The sequence below is a fragment of the Bufo bufo genome, chromosome 6 (genome assembly GCF_905171765.1).
Source record: "Bufo bufo chromosome 6, aBufBuf1.1, whole genome shotgun sequence".
In the NCBI taxonomy this organism is placed as follows: domain Eukaryota; kingdom Metazoa; phylum Chordata; class Amphibia; order Anura; family Bufonidae; genus Bufo; species Bufo bufo.
In genome coordinates, this window is record NC_053394.1 from 210,131,697 (window position 1) to 210,155,150 (window position 23,454).

Here is a 23,454-nt window from a genome sequence, read left to right on the forward strand (position 1 = left end):
TGACCTATCCTAGGATATCAGATTGGTGGAGGTCCGACTCCTGGCACTCCCAGCACCCCTGCCAATCAGCTGGCATTGTAAGACTCCATTCAAACGTCCGCAATTCCGTTTTGCATTTTGCGGAACGGAACTGCAGACCCATTAATTTCTATGGGGCCGCACAATGTGCTGCCCGAGGTCCGCAATTCCGATCCCGAAAAAAATAGAACATGTCCTATTCTTGTCCGCAATTGCGGACAAGATTAGGCATTTTCTATTAAGTGCTGGCGATGTGCGATCCACAAAATGCGAAACGCACATTGCCGGTGTCCGTGTTTTGCGGATCCGTGGATTCGCAAAACTCACACGGACGTGTGAATGGACCCTAAGTGTATACCAATGAATATTTACATGTTGCCTGTTGTATGCCCACCTGAATAATAGCAGAATTTGGGAGCATTAAGTTCCCTTTTGTTCAATTACACTCTGAACCTATAGAATATTTAGATGACAATGACTTATATGGACAGAGTTATATGCCTGTGATCGTAATAATGTTAACATTCGTTTTTTGCAATCCGATATCTGCATTTCCGATTTGTCACTCCTGTTTATTATATTAGCTACAAAGTTGTGTCACTGACTTCTAATATGAAACCTAGATACCCAGCATTAGACAACTGTATTCAATTTGGAGATTATATTAAACTTTCTATTGACATCTGTCATTGGCAACTTGTTTATGACTTAACAGTAGCAACATGAATTTTATCTATAGTGTACAGTAAAAACTAATGGAAACATAAGTGAAGACAGGTAATATATATTACAGAGATGCTGCACGTTACATTTCCTGTAGGCGGAGCTTCACTTTAACTGCTATTAGATGTTCCAGTGCTAAGTACTGTACTTTATGTTTTTTTTCTCTATTTCTCTCTGCAGATCCCTGGAAGGACTGGATGGTTTTGTGTGTCTGGAAGAACTAATACTAGACAACAATCAGCTGGGAAACCATATTATCTTTCCACTACTTCCATACCTGCATACATTGACCCTGAACAAAAATGAGATATCCTTTCAGACTTTGTATTATAGTACCGTACCGTATAGTAATGCAGTATAACTTTGAGGGAGGAGCGGCTGCAGTTTCCAGATTTTTCAGCATCTTTGAGACTGCATGCTGTAAATCTGGAGACACTTATGCCTAGCTTAAAGTGTTGAGTTCAGTAAGTATCCTAATGACAGTAGATCTCTGTAGCTGGCAGGCCCCAAGGCACGCCAACCATTGCCACCCTGTCATCGTAGCTCGGAGGGGAGATGTCGAAGGAGAGACAGAGGAAGCCTACACCCTCTGCAAACCCCATAGATGTGGCAGTCAGCATTGACCACGGCATCAACGTTTTCAGGCAGCCAGCTTCTGTGCCCGCCTGATCAGCGCGCCATATATGTATGAAGGGGTTACACAGGAATGTAGATAGATTTATTTTATTTTACTCACCCATAAGGCATTGACATATTCCGCAGTGCTTTACAGACATTATCGTTGCTTGTTGTCTCCAGTGGAGCTCACAATCTAAGTTCCCTATCAGTATGCCTTTGTAGTATGGGAGGAAACTGGAATCCCCAGGGCGAACAATCAAGCTCCATGCAGGACTCTCACTGGCCCTTTCAATGCACCTTGTGTCACTGCACTGAATGCACATGCAGGGCAGGCTCTCTGTGGCTGCTCTGTTTTAGCAACACTGCCTGGTCTTCTCTCTCCCTCTGGGGTCTGCGGGGAAAATCTGAACCCGGCCAGCCCCCTCGGATGAGGCCTCGCCAAGAATTAATGGAAAATGGAGATGAAATTTTAGAATTTCACTTTTTTGGCAGATTTTCCATTTTAATCATTTTTTCCGCTAACAAAGCAAGGGTTAACAGCCGAAAAAAACGAAAAATGTATTACTCTGATTCTGTAGTTTACAGAAACACCCCATATGTGGTCATAAACTGCTGTACGGGCACACGGCAGGGAGCAGAAGGGAAGGAACGCCATATAGTTTTTGGAAGGCAGATTTCATTGAGATAATTTTAAGCTGCCATGTCACATTTGAAGACCCTCTGATGCACCCCTAGAGTAGAAACTCCAAAAAAGTGAACCCATTTTGGAAACTACGGGATAAGGTGGCAGTTTTGTTGGTACTATTTTAGGGTACATATGATTTTTGGTTGCTCTATATTACACTTTTTGTGAGGCAAGGTAACAAAAATTAGCTGTTTTGGCACCGTTTTTATTTTTTGTTTTTTACAATGTTCACCTGACAGGTTAGATCATGTGGTATTTTTATACAGCAGGTTGTTACGATGTGAAAATATCAAATATGACTATTTTTTGGGGTTGTTTGTTTCATTTTTGAAAAAAAAATTTTTTTTTGTGTCTTATATTCTGAAAGCCATATTTTTTTTTTTTTTGGCGACTGTCTTATGTAGGGGCTAATTTTTTTCGCTATGAGATGACGGTTTGATTGGTATTATTTTAAGGTGCATATGACTTTTTGATCGCATGGTATTACACTTTTTGTGATATAAGGTGACAAAAAAATTGGTTTTTTTACAGCGTTTTTTTTTTTTTTTACGGTGTTCATCTGAGGGGTTAGGTCATGTGATATTTTTCTACAGCGAGTTCTTACGGATGCGGAAATACCTAATATGTATACTTTTTTAATTTATTTAAGTTTCACACAATAACAGCATTTAAAAAAATAAAAATAAATACTTTAGAGTCTTCATATTCTGAGAGCCATATTTTTTTTATTTTAAGGGCGATTGTCTTAGGTAGGGTCTTTTTGTGGAATGAGATGACAGTTTGAATGGTATAATTTTGGGGTGTGTATGACTTTTTGATCGCTTGGTATAACACTTTTTGTGATGTAAGGTGACAAAAAATAGCTTTTTTTCACCATTTTTTCTTTTTTTTTTTTACAGGGTTCACCTGAGGGGTTAGGTCATGTGATTTTTTTATACAACAGGTTCTTACGGACGCGGCAATACCTAATATGTATACTTTATATTTTTTTTAAGTTTGAAACAAAAAAAATCATGTTTTAATGTCTCCCTATTTTGAGAGCCATAGTTTTTTTTATTTTTTATGCGAATGTTTTATGTAGGATCTAATTTTTTGCGGGATGAGGTGATGGTTTGATTGGTCCTATTTTGGGGGGCATATGCCTTTTTGTTCGATTGGTGTTGCCCTTAAGGTGACAACATTTTTTTTATTTAATTTTTTTCTACAGCGTTCAGGTGAGGGGGTGGATCATGTAATATTTTTATAGAGCCAGTCATTATAGACGCGGCAATTCCCAATATGTTTTTTTTTTCTTGTTTGTTTTTTCACAATTTTATGTGTTTTTTTGAGGAATTCTTTTTTTTTTTTTACTTGAAACTTTATTTTTTTTATTGTGAAAAAACACTTTTTATAGCTTTATTTTTTATTTTTGTCCCACTATGGGACTTCCGGGGTCTGATCCCCTCTGCAATGCATTACAATACAACCTGTTTTGCAATGCATTGGCTGTCAGCTTTTATGCTGACAGCCTGCCTGTGAGACCCAGCTTAAGGGCTGGATTTCACAAGCTTCCATTGGCTTGCCTTCTCTGCCATCGGCTCCCCATCGCTGCAGCGCGGGGACCCGATGGAGATGTGGAGGGAACCTATGCTACCGATGCCAGCGTATGCAGCAGGGACCCAGCTGTCAGTGACTGCCGGGTCCGTGCCGCTGATCAGGGCGGGCGCGGCTCCTGCATCCGCCCGATCAGACGGCCGTACATGTACGTCCCTGGTCCTTAAGTAACGTCCAGCTGTGACGTACTGGCAAGGGTCCCTAAGGTGTTAATAGGACATGTCAGCTCGCTAGGCATGTCTGTTTTTTAAACACTTTATTCCCTATGAAATAATTCTGGAGCATCTATGGGGCAGATTTATAAAAACTGTAAATGAAACACTGTCTGTTTACACTATAGCAGCCAATGACAGCGCAACATTAATTTCTTCAAGAGCAGAATACAAAAACACAAAGAAGCACAAAGACCTTTTTCATTTTAGACAGTTGTCATAAAATTATCCCTGGTGTACTTCCATTATTCCTCCTAAAATATATGTAAAATTTGACAACTGAGTCTTACTTGTCAATGTTGTATGTGCCTGCACACTCTGACACTATCGTCACTGATTGGACCTTGTCGGGATGTCTAGGGTCACACTCCAACTGGTAACAAACAGTTATCAATTTGGTGTTAAAGGGCATCTGTCGACAGATATGTACCTATGAAACTGGCTGACCCGTTACATGTGCACTTGGCAGCTGAAGGCATCTGTGTTGGTCCCATGTTCATATGTGTCCGCATTGCTGAGAAAAATTATGTTTTATTATATGCAAATGAGCCTCTAGGAGCAACGGGGGCGTTGCTGTTACACCTAAAAGTTCTGCTCTCTCTGAAACTGCTGCGCCCTCTGCACTTTGATTGACAGGACCAGATACTGTAAACATCATCACATCTGGTCCTGTCAATCAATGTGCAGAGGGCACGGCAGTTGCAGAGAGAGCTAAGCCTTTAGGTGTAATGGTAACGCCCCCGTTACTCTTAGAGACCCCTTTTCCATATATTAAAACATAATTTTTCTCAGCAATACTGGCACATATGAACATGGGACCAACACAGATGCCTTCAGCTGCCAAGCGCACATGTAACAGGTCAGCCAGTTTCATAGCTACAAATCTGATGACAGATGTCCTTTAAATGTCTAGGAGAAATAAATAGTGATGAGCAAAGTTTAAAAAAATTCAATTCAGGTGCTTCATTGAACTTCGACAAATTTTTTTATTTGTTAATGAATTGCATTCCATTCTATGGAACGGGAGCAATGACGGGGAACGGCAATCGCGCCGTCCCTGTCATTTAGCCTCTCAGATGCTGCGTTCAATGCTGATCGCAGCATCTGAGAGTCACATTCAGGCTACCAGGGGGTTAATCTGGGGTTAAAATAAAAAAAATACATACGTCATCCATTTGATCGCGGAGAGGCTGTCGGATTGAATTCCAGTTCGTTAACTTCAATTCGCTCAACATCGGTAATAACCATGAAGCGGAACGGCACAGAGTTCTAAGAAAAGATGCTCCAGCATGGAAATTTCCATGTCAATAATAGCATTTTAAAGCTGATGGTTCTTTATTGCCCCAAGTTTAGCCCTTACTGTTATGCTGTCAAACTCCTTGAGTTAGGGATCATGCACACGGGGCACCGGCCATGTGCACCCCGCATCATGGATGCGGAACTATTCATTGAATGGGTCCGCAAACCCGGAGATGCGGTGTGGAAGCACTGATCAGAATCCCATGGAAGCACTATGGAGTGCTTCCATGGTGTTTCTGGCCTTGCCTCTGCACTGCAATTTGCGGTCCACAGCACAGGCCCAGCCAGCACACGGTCGTGTGCATGAGCCCTTAATGTCAGACATGTGCCCTCCTCAGTTCTGTATTTCTGCCAACTGTATAACACATTGTGCTGTTGCTGTGTACGTAAAATAAATATCAGTTACAAGTATTAAAGCCTTACTCAACATAAAAATGTACTAGATGAGTTTACTCCACATTTTGGGCCACACCATTTTAAACCTACTCAAAAATACCAGACATAAAGAGATAGGAAACAAAGATCTCACTTTGAACAATGCTTAGCAGCTATGAACTAATTATTTAACTTACATTCTTATCATAAAAATATAAAGTAAAAACAAATCAAAAATTCTAATTCACTTTCTAAAAATGTGAAAGTAAAGGGAAACAAAATGTGTGTTTACATAAGTTTCTGCATGTGCCCTCTGGTGGTAAAATACCAGTATGCAGCATCTTCTCGAGTATGCACTGCAACAGGAATGGATTGCAATAAACTCACTGCATAAGACAGAAATGACTAGACACAGATCAGTGTAGAGTATGGTATGACTGAAACTTTCAGTACAGGATATGAAAGCTGTACATAGCTAATCTGTGTTTCATAAGTCTTTACTCAAGAAATATGTGTCGCCAGTGGTTCCTTCTAAAAACCTCCCCCACCTGTGGAGGTTGAAGGTCAGGAGGAATTTGTCATCTCTAGAATCATGGATGTTAGAAAGGTTAAAAACGCCTTTCAATACCTGGTCCACTGGAAAGGTTTTGGACCTGAGGAGAGGTCCTGGGTACCTGTGTCCAGGATGCATGCTTCTAGGTTAATTGTATAATTAAGTAAGTTTTATTAATAATTAATTAAATAAGTTTCACTGGGAACATCCTGAGAAGCCCTGTCCGTGATTGTTGGGTCCAGAGGCCCCTCGTGGGGTACTGTCACGAGAGGCAGGCGGCGGGCTTCTGTTCCCCTGCGCTCTTGATGCTCCCTGATCACTTTGCAGCCTGGACGCTCGCGGCGTCCGGCTGCGCCTCCTGGTTCCCGGGGTCTCTGTTGCCATGGTGACGGGGGACGTGGTACGTCCGGACGCACTCCTCCTGCAGGAGCGGTCGGCGTTCCTCGTTGCCATGGGAACCGGGAGGGGCTGAGCGCCGAGCTGGGCACTCGGCGCTCGACTACAGTCAGGGAGGATGGGTCATGTGACGCTGGCCACGTCACATAATCCCTCTCCTCCATTATTTAAACAGGCAACCTGCTGGCCACAGGTTGCCTGTGATTTTGTCTCTTGGACTGTGTGTATTATTATTATCATCCTACTTGACCTCTGGTATTGACATTGTTCGTTTCCTGACCTCGCTTTTGCCCGCTCCCTTGGTACTTACGCTATCTCTCGGATTTGACCTCGGCTCATTCTCGGATTTGTCTCCTGCCTCTTCCCTTGTATTGACGTGACCTCCCAGACCGACCTCGGCTAGTTGACCCGCCATTGCCTTTCCCATCACTGGGTACATATGTCTTGTCTACCTTCCTGTCTATCCGTTTGCCTACGTCTCGTGTACCACCTTCTGCCTTGGCTGTCTTTTCCTCTCTGTCTCTGTTCACTCTACTCTGCACTTATGTAGGTCAGGGACCATCGCCCAGTTGCGCCTCGTCACCTAGGGCGGGTGGTGCAAGTAGGCAGGGACAGGGTTGAGGGTGGCAGTTAAGGGGGTGCACTTCCTCTCTACCTTCCTTACCCATGACACTAAGACTAATTTATGAATGAGTCTATGCATGGATAGACAATCAAGGGACTGATGTGCACTCTAGACCACTGTGCCCCTCAGTTCTGCTAAGGATAGGCAATGAAAGTATACTCCTAGAAAGCCCCTTTAATTTCAAACTCATCTACAGATTTTTATACCCCACTATGTGAAAATTCAACACCACGACCTGAAGTGTGTTAGCTGATAAGACCTCATTCTTATTGGGCATACTAGGCCTGCTGTGTAGTTCATACTTTTTATAATGGTTATTTGGCAGAGGGTAAGGCAGTCTTAAAAGGTATTATACAGTGAGGAGCAGAAGTATTTAAACACGCTGCGATTTTGCAAGTTCTCCCACTTTGCAATTGCCAAGCAGCTTGGTGAAAATAGATTAACTGTTGGAGCAATTGTTAGAAAATGGAAGAGGCTAAAGACGACTGTCAGTCTCCCTCGGACTAGGGCTCCATGCACGATCTCACCTCGTGGGGTATCACTGATGATAAGAAAGGTGAGGAATCAGTCCGGAACTACAAGGGAGGAGCTGGTCAATGACATGAAGAGAGCTGGGAGCACAGTTTCAAAGGTCACTGTCGGTAGAACACTACGCCGTCATGGTTTCAAATCATGCATTGCACGGAAGTTTCCCATGCTCAAGTCATCACATGTCCAGGCCTGTCTGAAGTTTTCAATGACCATCTGGATGATCCAGAGGAGGCATGGGAGAAAGTCATGTGGTCAGATGAGACCAAAGTTGAAAATTTTGGTCTAAACTTAATTTGTCGTGTTTGGAGGAAAAAGAAGGATTAGTTGTATCCCAAGAACACCATCCCTACTGTGAAGCATGGGGGTTGTAACATCATGCTTTGGGTGTGCTTTTCTGTGAAGGGGACAGGACAACTGCACTGTATTAAGGAGAGAATGAATGGGGACATTTATTGTGAGATTTTGAGCAACGACCTCCTTCCCTCAGTCAAAGAGTTGAAGATGGGTCGTGGCTGGGTCTTCCAACATGACAACGACCCGAAGCATACAGCCAGGATAACCAAGGATTGGCCTAGCCAGTCTCCAGACGTAAATCCAATAGAACATCTTTGGAGGGAGCTGACACTCCGTGTCGCTCAGCGACATCCCGAAACCTGACAGATCTAGAGGAGATCTGTGTGGAGGAGTTGGCCAAAATCCCTGTTGCAGTGTGTGCAAACCTGGTCAAGAACTACAGGAAACGTTTGACCTCTGTAATTGCAAACAAAGGCTTCTGTACCAAATATTAACACTCATTTTCTCATGTGTTCAAATACTTATGTTCAGCAGTGCAAGACAAATAAATTCTTTAAAATGTGATTTCCTTTTTTTTGTTTTTTATTCTGTCTCTCAGAGTGGGAATGCACCTACAATGTGAATTTCAGACCCGTCCTTGATTTCTAAGTGGGAGAACTTGCAAAATCGCAGGATGTTCAAATACTTCTGTTCCTCAATGTATGATTAGTCAAGCATAGCTGCATTTTTGTTCAGGGAACTTATCTATGGGATATATAGTGGGCTGCCTTGTAATACTACACCCAACTCCTTGTCAAGAGTGGGTCTGTTTTCGAAAGAAGGCAGCCATGTCTATCAAACATCTTAGAACCACTTTAACCCCTTAAAGACCATCAATACACCTTTTTTAGTGGTCACTAAGGAGTCTTAGGCCAGGTTGCTGCCTTTTTACGGGATTCTAATCTAGGCACTACATGGGTCTCCCATGCAGGGAAGAGCAGGGCCCCAGCTGTCTCATACATTCCATAAATGCCTATGAAGCCATGCAAAGGACACAGCCTAAACTATTGCCTGTCAGTTTTCCACTGACAGGATAAGGCTTCTTTCACACTTGTGGTCTACCCTCCAGCAGCCAGTTCTGGCAGAGAACAGTCTGCTGGAGCTCTCTGAATTCATTATAGCTGGATGTTACCTCAATGCCTGCCGGCCCCATTGACTATAACGGTGTCCAGCGGAGATCTGGCCGCTACCCTGCAAATATGCCAGAATTTGACTGGATAAATAACACTGCATGCATTGTGGTAAAATCTGGCTATACCGGATCCAGAGAGCTCCAGCAGGCTGTCCTCTCCTGGAATAGCCTGCCGGGTGAAACAGGTCACTAAGGGGTTAAAACACCTAATGTAACATAGTGAAACATAATTGTCTAGTGTACCATGTAATCATATCATCGTATTGTCTTAACATTTACTGAAATACCTGACTGAGGTAGAGCACCTTTTGGACACATTAGCCACATCTGCTCCAGCTCTGGAATATCTCAGCTTGCTTGGTAACCAGGCCTGTCCAAATGAACTTGTAAGCACAGAGAAAGATGAAGACGATTACCAAAGATACAGGTCAGTAGTGCTCAGGCTATGCTTGTAGCTGCATACACTGTCACCTTCATAAATTCCATCAGAGCATTACAATGTTAATAGTTCATGCAATTTTTGAGATTCTTCTGGCTTTTTGAGATTTGAAATTGCCTTTTAATATTATTATTTTCATGTGTTTTTTATTGTGTCCTGGACTACAAAATTGTTTAGCCAACTAAAAATGTTAATTTTCTCATTAATCCTCATCCTTGCTTTAAGTTTCTGTCCTGTTTCTCCCACATAGACATTTAGTGCAGATAATCGGGTACACAACATTGGATGTAGAAAACGTGAATGTCCCAGGGATCCTATAGTCCTGCTTTGTTTTAGGGATGCGGATCTTGTCTGTTGTCATTACATGGGAACAGGTTTCGCATCTTCTTACATTACAGGAATAAGTTCTTTCTTGTGTGGTATATGGCAATAAACTCCTAATCGGACCATTTTTCAGATTTGGAAATTGTCAGTAACATAGCAAGGGATGATCTGGGATTGTTTTTAGCTGGTCATTCTTAGGTAGGACATGATTACATTTTTTTTGCACTTTTCCTCAGTACCTTCAGTTGTGGGTTGTAGATCACTGCCAGAATGACACGCTGGCTCCGACTGCTGTCACATGACTTCCGCGTCATGTAACCTATGATGCCCACGTGAAAGAAGGAAGCAAGGAGGCTGGGCTGGATGTGGATGATGTCATGCGATTGCAAGTGTCACGATCACATGACCCGTTGTCTTGGGGAAAAGACGCATTATTGAAACAACTTATGTGATTGCTGGTATTGCGATCACATGACATATGTTCTCAACAGTCCATGTGTGAGGATTCTAGTGGGGAAAGGAGGACATTAATGTAGTGGTGGACATTATCTGGACTAAGTGTAATCAATATGGAATTGATATGACCACAGTGATTAAATGAGTAAAAGTGATTGAATAAATAAAAGTGATAGAATGAATTTAAAAAATGGGAAAATGGAAATCTCTATCCTGGAATAATGGATTTACATAGGTTCTTGCACAGTAGATTACATGAAATTACACGTGGCATGATTGTGTTTACTTTATTATTTGTGTTTGCAGAGTGCTGTACATTGTGTTTGTATTTGCAACTGTAGGAAGAGGGTATTCAAATGAGCTCTTAGCAAGCTCTGCCTCTAAGCCACCAGATGTAAGGTAGCTATGCCATAAGTCAATGTTTGACCTTTTACACAGGCCTTAAGACATGACTTGGATAATAATTAAGTCAGCACCTCATCTGCAGACAGCTGTTTACATCTATTGACATTAGAGGCAGAGATTGCTAAGAGCTAATTTACATAACATCTTCCCAGAATTCCAGTGGAGTGTCGCTTGGCCTATAAGACTCCTCACACTGTTTAGGCACTCTCCATAAGGAGATATGGTATCCCCTGAATTCTATAAAGATTGAAAGTTCACTAAATATACACATTATTATCATTTGCCAAGGATCAACATCTGATCTGTACCTGTTTGCTAGAAGCAGAGACTTCAGCTATTAGTGTAAAGTCTGTACCTCAACTGTTTGTCTTCTCTGAAGAGCTGGTCAAATCCAATACCAATGTGATGTGAGTATAAAATTGTAGGTAATACCATGCACTCCTTAGTGGAATGGCGTAACCAATGTTGACATACTTGTTTTCCATAGCATCATTACGACGTCATACAAGGAGATTGACCCCTGACCTCTGTAGGGGCAGGAACAGAGAAAGGTTTAAATTCCCCCCTCCCACCACCAACACCAGTGTTTCCTGTCCATACAGAGGACAGGGCAGAGAGAAGTCTCCCTATATGCAGGGAGATGAAGCTTCTACCTATTACGGTTCAGTTACCTTTATGTTTCCCTGCCCTCCTGGTACTAACGCTGGGCAGGGGATGGATCGGGAGGACTCCCTCTGGTCTTATATGGAGCCTGCTCCTGGGGCAACGTCTCCAGCCTTACCTCTAGTAGGTCAAGCCGGGTTTGCGCACCCGGCGCTTCAGGCGCTTCCTCATGATGTCACTTCCGTCGGACGGCGTGAAACTGGCAGCTTGCGGCATCCTGACCGGCTAAAAGCCGAACACCGGAGTTGTTCTGAGCCCGTGCACAAAGCAGCAGTGTCTCGGCCTCATGATGTCTGGAATGGAGACGTGCTCACCAAAGGAGTCGGACCCGCCACTTCCGCCATCCGTGGGTTTTCCTTGGGGAAAAGTTTTTTCTATTATGCTGGTCAGGGAGTCTCTTTGATCCCCCTCTCCTCTTGCTAGGGGATTACATGTGCAGTATATATTTTAGCACTCATGATGGGCCCCCCCTATCTCTATTCCTCATGGATACATTTTTTCTTTTAGGTCTCCAAGGAGGCACAAAAGAAAATCAAAAGATCCCTTAAGTGCATTTCCTGTAATGCCCGGCTTCCTGATAATTACCCCAAGAAGTTATGCAAAGCCTGCATTTCCAATATTGTCCGTGATGAAGTTCCCTCTCTGAAAGACAAACTTAGGACAATGATTCAGGAAGAGATACGGTCATCTTTATCTCACTTATCTTCCAATCCTGTGGATACACCCCTCCCCAAAAAGAAGAGGCTTAGATCTCCCTCATCATCCGATTCTGAGGCTGTGTTAGACGACGTTCCGTCGGTCAAATCGTGGAAAGAGGGGGAGGGGGTCTCGGACGCAGGATCCTCTATGGAGGACATGTCGGATCTCCTAAAGGCTGTTAGATCAACTAGATCAACTATGGGGGTGGAAGAGGTACAGAGAAGCCATTCTATCCAAGAGGAAATGTTTGGAGGCTTACGGGTTAAGAAGACCCGTGTATTCCCTATTAACGAGAATATTAGGGACATGACTTTGGAGGAGTGGTCTGACCCTGAAAAACGTTAAGGGGTCTCCGCTGCCTTCAAAATCGATTGTTATTCGATCCTGAGGAGTCAAAAAATTTTTACGAGATCCCTAAGATCGATGTCCAGGTGGCAAAGGTGAATAAAAAAAACATCCCTTCCCTTTGAAGATGCTTCCCAGTTAAGGGATTCCATGGACAGCAAAGCAAGACCGCCTCTTGAGGAAGTCATGGGAAGCCGCAATGTTTAACATCAAGTCTAATATTGCGGCAACCTCCGTGGCCAGATCTATTTTCCTCTGGCTTAATGAATTGGAGGACCATATTAAGAATAAAACCCCTAGGGAGGAGATCCTAAATTCCCTACCCCTCCTCAAATCAGCCACCGCATTTCTGGCTGATGCCTTGGCCGAGTCTGTCCGATTCTCAGCTAGGGATGGTGCCCTCTCCAACGCTGCCAGAAGGGCACTCTGGATGAAGTGTTGGTCGGGGGATAGGACATCTAAAATAAAGCTCTGCTCCATTCCATTCTCGGGAGAGTATGTGTTCAGCCCTGTGTTGGATAAGATTTTAGAAAAGGCCTCTGACAAAAAGAAGGGGTTTCCTGAACACCGGTCTTATAAATGCTATTATCCCTTTCGTTCCTCCTCAAATCAGGACAGATCATACAGGGGGAAAGGGAAGACCGGGCACTGAAGCTACCCCAAAGGGGGTAAAGGAAGAGGTTTCCCTACCTCCCACTCAAAACCAAGCGATAAACAATGACGCTGGGGTGGGGGGAAGGCTGTCAAACTTCCTGACATCCTGGGAACTGATCTCCCAGAATCCTTGGACAAGAGAGATCATAGGCTCAGGATACAGGATCGAACTGTCTTCAAAACCCCCAAATAGATTCGTAATTAAACGCTTCCAAACAAATCTATGGCAGTGAGTTCAGGACCTTCTAAAAATGAATGTGATTACTCAAGTCCCCCCCCCCCCCTCAGATCAGGGAAAGGGATTTTACTCGAATGTTTTTCTGTTAAAGAAAAAGGAAGGCTCGTTCTGTACAATAGTAAATTTGAAACCCTTAAACAAGTTCATCTTGTACCGAAAGTTCAGGATGGAATCCCTGACTTCGACAGTACCCTTGTTAACCCAAAATGTCCTTATGTGTACAGTAGATCTACGAGATGCCTACTATCACGTCCCAATCCATACCAGTTCCCAAAAATTCCTCCGGTTTGCCATCAGAGACGACAGGGGCCGAATCCATCACTATCAGTTCAGGGCCCTTCCATTTGGAATTTCCTCGGCCCCGAGGATTTTTACAAAGTTAGTAGTGGAAATGGTGGCGTTTTTAAGGAAAGCGGGCTTGATGCTAGTTCCATACCTAGACGACTTTCTTCTGATCAGCGACAGTCTACGTCAGATCTAATTAGACCTAGACACCCTTCTATCAACACTAGACAGACTGGGATGGGTAGTAAACAGGAACAAGTCTATCCTCTCACCTTCCACAAGAATACGCTTTCTGGGAATGATTCTAGACTCCCAGGCCCAGGCTACTTTTCTTCCCCAGGACAAGACCACAGCTCTGCAACGAAGAATTAGAACTTTCCAGGTAAAGAGGACATGCTCAATAAGTGAAGCAATGAGCCTGTTGGGTCTATTAACCTCATGCATACCAGCAGTACCCTGAAGTCAGAATCATTTCAGGCCCTTACAAATCTGGATCCTCGGGATCTGGGATAAACGACAGTCTTCACTAGACTGCAGGGTATCTATCTTACCGTCAGTAAAGAAGTCCCTAGATTGGTGGAGGTTTTCTTCAAATCTGTCCAAGGGGACACCATGGCAGAAGACTCCCTACATGCAGGTCGTGACAGACGCAAGTCTTTCATGTTGGGGCGCGAAGGTAGGAGACCATCTGTTTCAGGGAACCTGGCCCCAATCAGGTCACAGTCATCAAATTTAAGGGAACTGATGGCGGTCTGGGAAACCCTAAAAGTGGCGGAGGAGAGTCTTCAGGGTCACCATGTGAAGATCCTCTCAGACAACACGACGTCCATCGCTTATCTCTCACACCAAGGAGGGACACGATCAGTGGCTCTTCAGTCACTATCATCCAAGATCTTCACCTGGGCAGATCAAAAGGTGAGCTCTATCTCAGCAGTTCACCTCAAGGGTGTATTAGACCCCAAAGCAGACTTCCTCAGCCGCCACAGGCTAGTTCAGACAGAACTGAATACCTGAACGAAGAGGTATTCCAAATGGTGGTGGACAAATGGGGAAACCCCAAAGTGGATCTCTTCACCTCCAGGGGAAACTCAAAGGTGGGAATATTTTGCTCCCTAAACCACAGGGACAACCCATGGGCCTTGGATGCGTTTGCCACAAAGTGGCATTGGAAACTATGTTACGCCTTCCCTTCACTACCATTGATCCCAAAAGTGATTCAGAAATTACATCAGGACAGAACCACATTAATCTTAATAGCCCCGTTCTGGCCAAAAAAAGGGCAGGTTTTCTTCCCTCAAGAAGTTCTCCATCCGAGAACCTTGGCCTCTTCCCATCAGGAAGGATCTTCTGCATCAGGGTCCAGTTCTATACCCCAATCCACAGTTTCTGAGACTGTCTGCCTGGATCCTGAAGCCCAGAAAAGACAGGGATTGTCGGACAAAGTAATAAACACACTGAAGGCCTCTAGGAAAAATGTGACCTCAGCAATCTATCTAAAGATATGGAAGAGGTTCTGTTCCTGGTCGGGGGAAATTTCTCCAAATTTAAAAAGACCCAACATTCAGAAGATCCTGGATTTTTTACAGCAGGGGCTTGATTTAGGATTGAGACCTTCCACCCTTAAAGTCCAAATATCTGCTCTTGGCAGTTTCTTTGATCAGGATATCGCAGGCCACCGCTGGATTAAGAGGTTTATGAGAGCGGCCTCTAGACTTCGTCCAACTATTACGTCACAAGTTCCCTCCTGGGATCTAAACATTGTACTGTCAGGGCTAATGCTACCCCCCTTTGAGCCTATAGCTGACTGCTCAATTAAACATCTTTCACTGAAGACGGCTTTCTTGATTGCGATAACATCCGCCCGTAGACTAGGGGAAATACAAGCGCTATCTCTCAGAGAACCCTATCTGCGTATCTTGGACGACAGGATTATTCTCAGATTAGATCCAGGGTTCCTCCATAAAGTTGTGTCCAACTTCCATCGCAGCCAGGAAATCATACTACCTTCTTTCTGTCAAAACCCCTCAAATAACGAAGAGTTAATCTTCCACTCCTTAGATGTCACACACCCTGTATTAAATTACATCGAGGTTACCAAGAGCTTCAGGAAGTCTGAGAATCTGTTAGTCCTTTTTGCATGGAAGAACAAGGGCCAGAAAACTTCCAAATCCTCTCTGGCCAGATGGATCAGGAACACTATCTCTCTATGCTATGAGATTCAAAATCTTCCATGTCCTGTTAACCTGAGAGCCCATTCAACCAGGGCTATGTCATCCTCTCAAGCCGAAAAGGCTGGTGCTTCCCTTGATGAGATATGTAAAGCTGCCACATGTGCCAGCGTCTATACATTTGTAAAGCATTACAGACTCGACCTTTCCAGAGCTTCTGATCGGTCTTTTGGACGTAAGGTCCTTCAGGCAGTTGCCCCTTCTTGATATATATTTTGTATATCACCTTGTATGCTGTTGCGATGATGCTATGGAAAAACCGGAATGAGTAGTTACCGGTAATTCAGTTTCCATGAGATCATCACGACGGCACGTTATTCCCTCCCATTGTTTTGTTCTGTGCTTTCAGGAGGCATCCGGAAGGTATGAGGTAATATCTTCCTTCCCTTCTCTTTAAGTTCTAGTATTCATTACTCGCCACCTTGTTTGATTTTGGAAACACTGGTGTTGGTGGTGGGAGGGGGGAACTAAAACCTTTCTCTGTTCCTGCCCCAACAGAGGTCAGGGGTCAATCTCCTTGTATGCCGTCGTGATGATCTCATGGAAACTGAATTACCGGTGGTTATTATGGGGGACTTCAACTACCCAGATATAGACTGGGAAACTGAAACTTGTATATCTCATAAGGAAAACAGGTTCGTGGCAATAACCAAAGACAATTACCTCTCCCAACTGGTTCAGGACCCGACTAGAGGGACGGCCATACTGGACTTAGTATTAACCAATAGACCTGACAGAACAACAGACGTGCAGGTTGGGGGACACCTGGGAAATAGTGACCATAAAGTAATAACCTTCCAATTATCATTCAAAAGAGCGTTTCTACAGGGAGGAACAAAAATACCAAACTTCAAAAAAGCTAAATTTAGCCAACTAAGAGAGGCCATAGGCCAAACTAACTGGGACAAAGTCCTCACAAATACAGACACAAAATGGGATATCTTTAAAAACATCCTAAAAACTCATTGTGAGAGGTACATACCGTATGGTAATAAAAGGTTAAGGAACAAAAAGAAGCCAATGTGGATAAATAGAACTGTAAAGAAAGCAATAAATGACAAAAAGAAAGCATATAAAACACTAAAACAGGAGGGTAGCACGGAAGCACTGAAAAACTATAAGGAAAAAAATAGAACATGTAAAAAACAAATAAAAGCGGCCAAACTAGAGACCGAGAGATTAATTGCCAAAGAGAGTAAAACTAACCCTAAAATGTTCTTCAATTATATAAATGTTAAAAAGTATAAATCTGAAGGTGTTGGCCCTTTAAAGAGTAATGAGGGGGGAGTCGCAGAGAGGGACGAGGAGAAAGCAAAGCTGTTAAATATTTTTTTCTCCAATGTATTCACTGAGGAAAATAAACTGTCAGATGACATGCAGAATGTAAAAATAAATTCCCCATTAAAAGTGTCCTGTCTGACCCAGGAAGAAGTACATCAGCGACTTAAAAAGATTAAAATAGACAAATCGCCAGGACCGGATGACATACACCCCCGTATCCTAAAGGAATTAAGTAATGTCATAGCCAGACCCTTATTTCGGATATTTGCAGACTCTATAATGACAGGGAATGTCCCACAGGATTGGCGCGTGGCATATGTGGTGCCAATATTCAAAAAGGGGCCAAAAACAGAGCCTGGAAACTATAGGCCGGTAAGTTTAACATCTGTTGTGGGTAAACTGTTTGAAGGTTTTCTGAGAGATGCTATATTAGAGCATCTCAACGGAAATAAGCAAATAACGCCATATCAGCATGGCTTCGTGAGGGATCGGTCATGTCAGACTAATTTAATCAGTTTCTATGAGGAGGTAAGTTCTAGACTTGACAGCGGCGAATCAATGGATGTCGTATATCTGGACTTCTCCAAAGCATTTGACACTGTACCACATAAAAGGTTAGTATATAAAATGAGAATGCTCGGACTGGGAGAAAACATCTGTATGTGGGTAAGTATCTGGCTGAGTGATAGAAAACAGAGGGTGGTTATTAACGGTACACACTCAGATTGGGTCACTGTCACTAGTGGAGTACCTCAGGGGTCAGTCTTGGGCCCTATTCTCCAATATATTTATTAATGATCTTGTAGAAGGCTTGCATAGTAAAGTATCAATTTTCGCAGATGACACTAAACTGTGTAAAGTAATTTACACTGATGAGGACAGTATACTACTACAGAGGGATCTGGATAGATTGGAGGCTTGGGCAGATAAGTGGCAGATGAGGTTTAACACTGATAAATGTAAAGTTATGCACATGGGAAGGAAAAATGCAAGTCACCCGTACATACTAAATGGTAAAACACTCGGTAACACTGACATGGAAAAGGATCTAGGAATTTTAATAAACAGCAAACTAAGCAGCAAAAACCAGTGTCAGGCAGCTGCTGCCAAGGCCAACAAGATAATGGGTTGCATCAGAAGGGGCATAGATTCCCGTGATAGGAACATAGTCCTACCACTTTACAAATCGCTAGTCAGACCACACATGGAGTACTGTGTACAGTTCTGGGCTCCTGTAAACAAGGCAGACATAGCAGAGCTGGAGAGGGTTCAGAGGAGGGCAACTAAAGTAATAACTGGAATGGGGCAACTACAGTACCCTGAAAGATTATCAAAATTAGGGTTATTCACTTTAGAAAAAAGACGACTGAGGGGAGATCTAATTAATATGTATAAATATGTCAGGGGTCAGTACAGAGATCTATCCCATCAGCTATTTATCCCCAGGACTGTGACTGTGACGAGGGGACATCCTCTGCGTCTGGAGGAAAGAAGGTTTGTACACAAACATAGAAGAGGATTCTTTACGGTAAGAGCAGTGAGACTATGGAACTCTCTGCCTGAGGAGGTGGTGATGGTGAGTACAATAAAGGAATTCAAGAGGGGCCTGGACGTATTTCTGGAGCTTAATAATATTACAGGCTATAGCTACTAGAGAGGGGTCGTTGATCCAGGGAGTTATTCTGATTGCATGATTGGAGTCGGGAAGGAATTTTTTATTCCCCTAAAGTGGAGAAAATTGGCTTCTACCTCACAGGGTTTTTGGCCTTCCTCTGGATCAACTTGCAGGATAACAGGCCGAACTGGATGGACAAATGTCTTTTTTCGGCCTTATGTACTATGTTACTATGTTACTATGTTACTAATTCCGTTTTTTTCTCAAGCTTTCTTTTGTTCCTGATGCACCTTTTCGGTGGTGGAGGGTTATGTGATTTAGCATGACTTCATTGATCATTTTGGAATGAGTGTGAAAAGTACAATACTTGTTGGAGCCTTTTTGCCTCCAATTTAAAAACATATTGCCAGAGGAAGCTTTACATGGGTTGTCAGACTTATGAGATCCCCCTCAATTTCCCCCAAATAGGATAAAATAATAGAAGAACATATTCTTGCCACTTAATCCCCTGCTGTTTCTAGTGCTGCCACTCTGGTCCTTACCCCTGATTTTTGTTTCCAGGCTTCAGTTATGATGTTACTGTATATGGCACAGCCAATCTCCATCCTCAGTGGTTTTCTTGCCGTATACGGCTGAGGCCAGTAATTGGCGTCAATGGTCACAGCTATATCACTGCTACAGCCTGTAAACATAAACCAGACGTGAGGATCAGAGTTGCAGCTTGGGAATGGTGGGGTTTAACTGGTAAGTGATGATCTCTTATTATTTTATCACATTTTGGGGTCACTCGTTTTTTTTTTTCTAAGTTGGACAATCCCTTCAACTTTTGCCTTTGTTGAAGAGATGTATTGTTTTCAGCAATGTGGGACCTTAGAAAAGCCAAACTACTTGTCTTATCCTAAAGCTTTTTTATGTAGAAGTTTTGCTGGAGTTTAAAGGGGTTGTCTCACTTCATCCAATGGCATTTATCATGTAGACATAGTTAATAAAAGGCACTTACTAATGTATTGTGATTGTCCATATTCATGGATAAAGCTTTTTCCTGTATTGTGCAAGCACAGCCACCGCTCCTGGATTGCAGGATGGCCATAACCCCTGGATACGAAAAAGTGTATAATGTGATGGAAAAATGAATGCAGCCAGCAAAGGAAACAATATGGATAACAACAATACATTAGTAACTGCCTTGTGTTAACTTTATCTACATGATACATGCCATTTGCTGAAGTGAGACAACCCCTTTAATTATTTAGCTACAGCACAGTGCATTATCTGCTTATGTACTTGAAATGTAATTATCAGGAAACTAAATGATCTGCACAAGAGCAGGAATCAAGTGCAACCAGGAGAGTCCCCAGGAAAATCCAGATGATGATTGTGGTAAGAAATGTAACGTTCAGATCAAACTCTGTAACAGGCCCTGCAACTGTCTTACAGTAGTACAGCGCTCCACACATGGGGCAAAGAGAATATTTGGTGACATTCAGGCTCCAGGACATAGGAACGACAGCAATTTCAAAACCCCCTCTAGAAATGCCCCTGTCTGTTGCCCTTGTTATTCCCAGTGGATATCTAGAGTCACATTTCTCTGCTCCTTATTGATTCTTTCCATCTCTTATTTAGTGATATTTTTAATTTCATGAATACCACAATTTTTGTCCTTTTGCAAAATAAAAAAAGTCATTTATTTGAAGGATCTTACTTGACAAAAAAGCAGCTTCTGCTCCAGCACATTATTGTACCTTACTTTAAGACAGATTGAGTAGATTCAATTAGCTAATTCCAGGCTTTGTCACATGCAGTTGAGTGCATTTCTGGGCACTTTTACTTTTTGTGTTGGTGTCTAAATCACAATGTAAACAAGTTGGCTTTTATGACTCCATCTGAACCGAAGTATCTGTACAGGTTAAACACTGAAGTGTCTAGTGAGCAGAGGACAGCACCTCAGTCATACAGACTCAGGATATCACTTGCCTGCTCTTCATACTTCACCTTTGGCAACTACAGAATTCCCCAGACAGAGAGTCTTAAGCAGACAGGAGCTTTCATCTCCCTTTGTTCTGTGTCTTCCAAATCAAAGAGTGTGGCTGAATCCTCCTTTCGTCCTGTGCCATGATCCATATGCAGCCAGTGATGACAAACTTGTCTGTGTCTCTACTGGCGCCTTTGCCACTGTGAACCCATTTATATGGCCCCTTTCATCCTTCCACCTGAGTGTTCAAGCCTTAAAGAGTATTTTTTCACAAATGCATTCTATACAGCTGTCTGTATGCAGGTTTTTACTGGGGTTGCCACATTATTTATATGCATTCTGCCGATCCATTTAGCAGGTTTACCATTCAACAGAGCTTGGTGAAAAACCATATAGAAATGGTCATCTGGAAATTGAATTTAAGATGGAAATACACATTGAAGGGGACTTCTCACCTTTTGTTACATGTCTGTTGTAGTAACTACTTGCATTCCTCGTGTAATAACAATTCTGGGGCATCATTTCATATGACTTTAGTATTCCTACTAGAAGTTTATGAAATAAGTGTCGACTGTCTGCAATTAGAGGTCCATCTGGATGTTGCCAATTAGGGGTGTGTCCCTGCACAATCTGGCATTGCCAGCAAGTGTTAACACCCTGTTGGACCTTTTTTGCAGACTGATAGCAATTAGTTCTTAAATTCATACTATGAATAATAGAGTAATGACATAATATACAGTTATATGAAAGATGCCCCAGAATTGCTATTACATGAGGGATGCAAGTAGTTACTAAAACGGACAGGTCCTCTTTAAATGGGTTATCTCATTAATACAACTCTTTACCATATAACTTTGTATGGCAAATGGACAGCAAGGACAAAGATTCACTCCTTGCAATCTCCTTGCAACTCCTATATGAGCTAGAAAGGAGAGCTTTTTGGGTTTGAGCAGTGACTTACATCCTGTTGGACTGAGTCATCTACAGTTGGGCACTACTCTTTGTGCACTGTAGGAAAATGTAGGACTGGCCACCTTTTCTACAGGATAAATCAACTGTTTGTCTGGGGTGCCAGGAGGCAGATCTTTGGCTATATGTTGTGCATCATTGCAGCTATTCTGAAAAGGGGTTGTCTATGATTAATATGTTTTAGCTATACATGCCATATCTAGCTTGCCCTCTTGTCCTATTTATCTCTTACTGTGCATTCAAAACATTTGTGTTTCTAAAGTTTTCAAGTGAACATGAATCTACTTGTTGACTTTACAGTGGAATTATTTGGTTATACATGGCTCAAGAAAATAACCAAATAACCCAGGTGCAGGAGTAGAGTCCAGCTTGACATATATCCATTGTACCAAGAGATGGATGTGGCTCACAAAGAAAGCTATCACAATGACAAATGTTCATCTTTGACTCTTGTCTGCAGGTACTTTGTCCTCAATAAGCTTCCTAACCTTAAGTTTTTGGATACAAGGAAAGTGACAAGCAAAGAGCGTGAAGTAGCGAGTTCCAGAGGAGCCTTTATGAAAGTTGTAAAGCCGAAAGAAAGCAAGGTGAGATTTTCTTATGATTAAAAAATCTATTTTCCAGTGCATTTATAGTTCATTAAATGTATATGCTTGAAATCATTCTGAGAGGATTCAGACCGTTTTGTTCTTCAACTGTAGGCTGTGAAATCTACTTTCATGGCTGCCTTTAATTCTACATGCAATCAGTTATGCACATGCATTTTAAATCCTTAGCTGCATAAATTATAAGATAAGCTCTGTATACTGCATATCTGTAATTTACTACCAAGCTTACTCCAACTTAAATATTTTGATTGAAGACCCTTAAAAAGCCCAAGAATTATGGAAATAACTAAGACTGATCAATGCTTAAAAGGGTTTTCTGGGAATAAACTTTTATTTTCCATTAAACATGCCCTGGCGCCATATTTTATATATATATATATATATATATATATATATATATATATATATATACAGTACAGACCAAAAGTTTGGACACATCTTCTCATTCAAAGAGTTTTCTTTATTTTCATGACTATGAAGGCATCAAAACTATGAATTAACACATGTGGAATTATATACATAACAAACAAGTGTGAAACAACTGAAAATATGTCATATTCTAGGTTCTTCAAAGTAGCCACCTTTTGCTTTGATTACTGCTTTGCACACTCTTGGCATTCTCTTGATGAGCTTCAAGAGGTAGTCCCCTGAAATGGTCTTCCAACAGTCTTGAAGGAGTTCCCAGAGATGCTTAGCACTTTTTGGCCCTTTTGCCTTTAATCTGCGGTCCAGCTAACCCCAAACCATCTCGATTGGGTTCAGGTCCGGTGACTGTGGAGGCCAGGTCATCTGGCGCAGCACCCCATCACTCTCCTTCATGGTCAAATAGCCCTTACTTTCAAAGTTTTCCCAATTTTTCGGCTGACTGACTGACCTTCATTTCTTAAAGTAATGATGGCCACTCATTTTTCTTTACTTAGCTGCTTTTTTCTTGCCATAATACAAATTCTAACAGTCTATTCAGTAGGACTATCAGCTGTGTATCTACCTGACTTCTCCTCAACGCAATTGATGGTCCCAACCCCATTTATAAGGCAAGAAATCCTAATTATTAAACCTGACAGGGCACACCTGTGAAGTGAAAACCATTTCAGGGGACTACCTCTTGAAGCTCATCGAGAGAATGCCAAGAGTGTGCAAAGCAGTAATCAAAGCAAAAGGTGGCTACTTTGAAGAACCT

The 23,454-nt window shown here is 42.5% G+C and overlaps 1 protein-coding gene across 1 annotated transcript in view; it reads left to right on the forward strand.

Annotated features, from left to right (window-relative positions):
- LRMDA (leucine rich melanocyte differentiation associated) overlaps nucleotides 1–23,454 on the forward strand; it is a 1,445,047-nt gene that overhangs the window by 858,994 nt on the left and 562,599 nt on the right. The window contains exons 3-5 of the mRNA XM_040436084.1: nucleotides 922–1,048; nucleotides 9,381–9,520; nucleotides 22,127–22,253. Coding sequence (XP_040292018.1) covers nucleotides 922–1,048; nucleotides 9,381–9,520; nucleotides 22,127–22,253 — 394 coding nt within the window. The remainder of the gene's footprint in view (nucleotides 1–921; nucleotides 1,049–9,380; nucleotides 9,521–22,126; nucleotides 22,254–23,454) is intronic.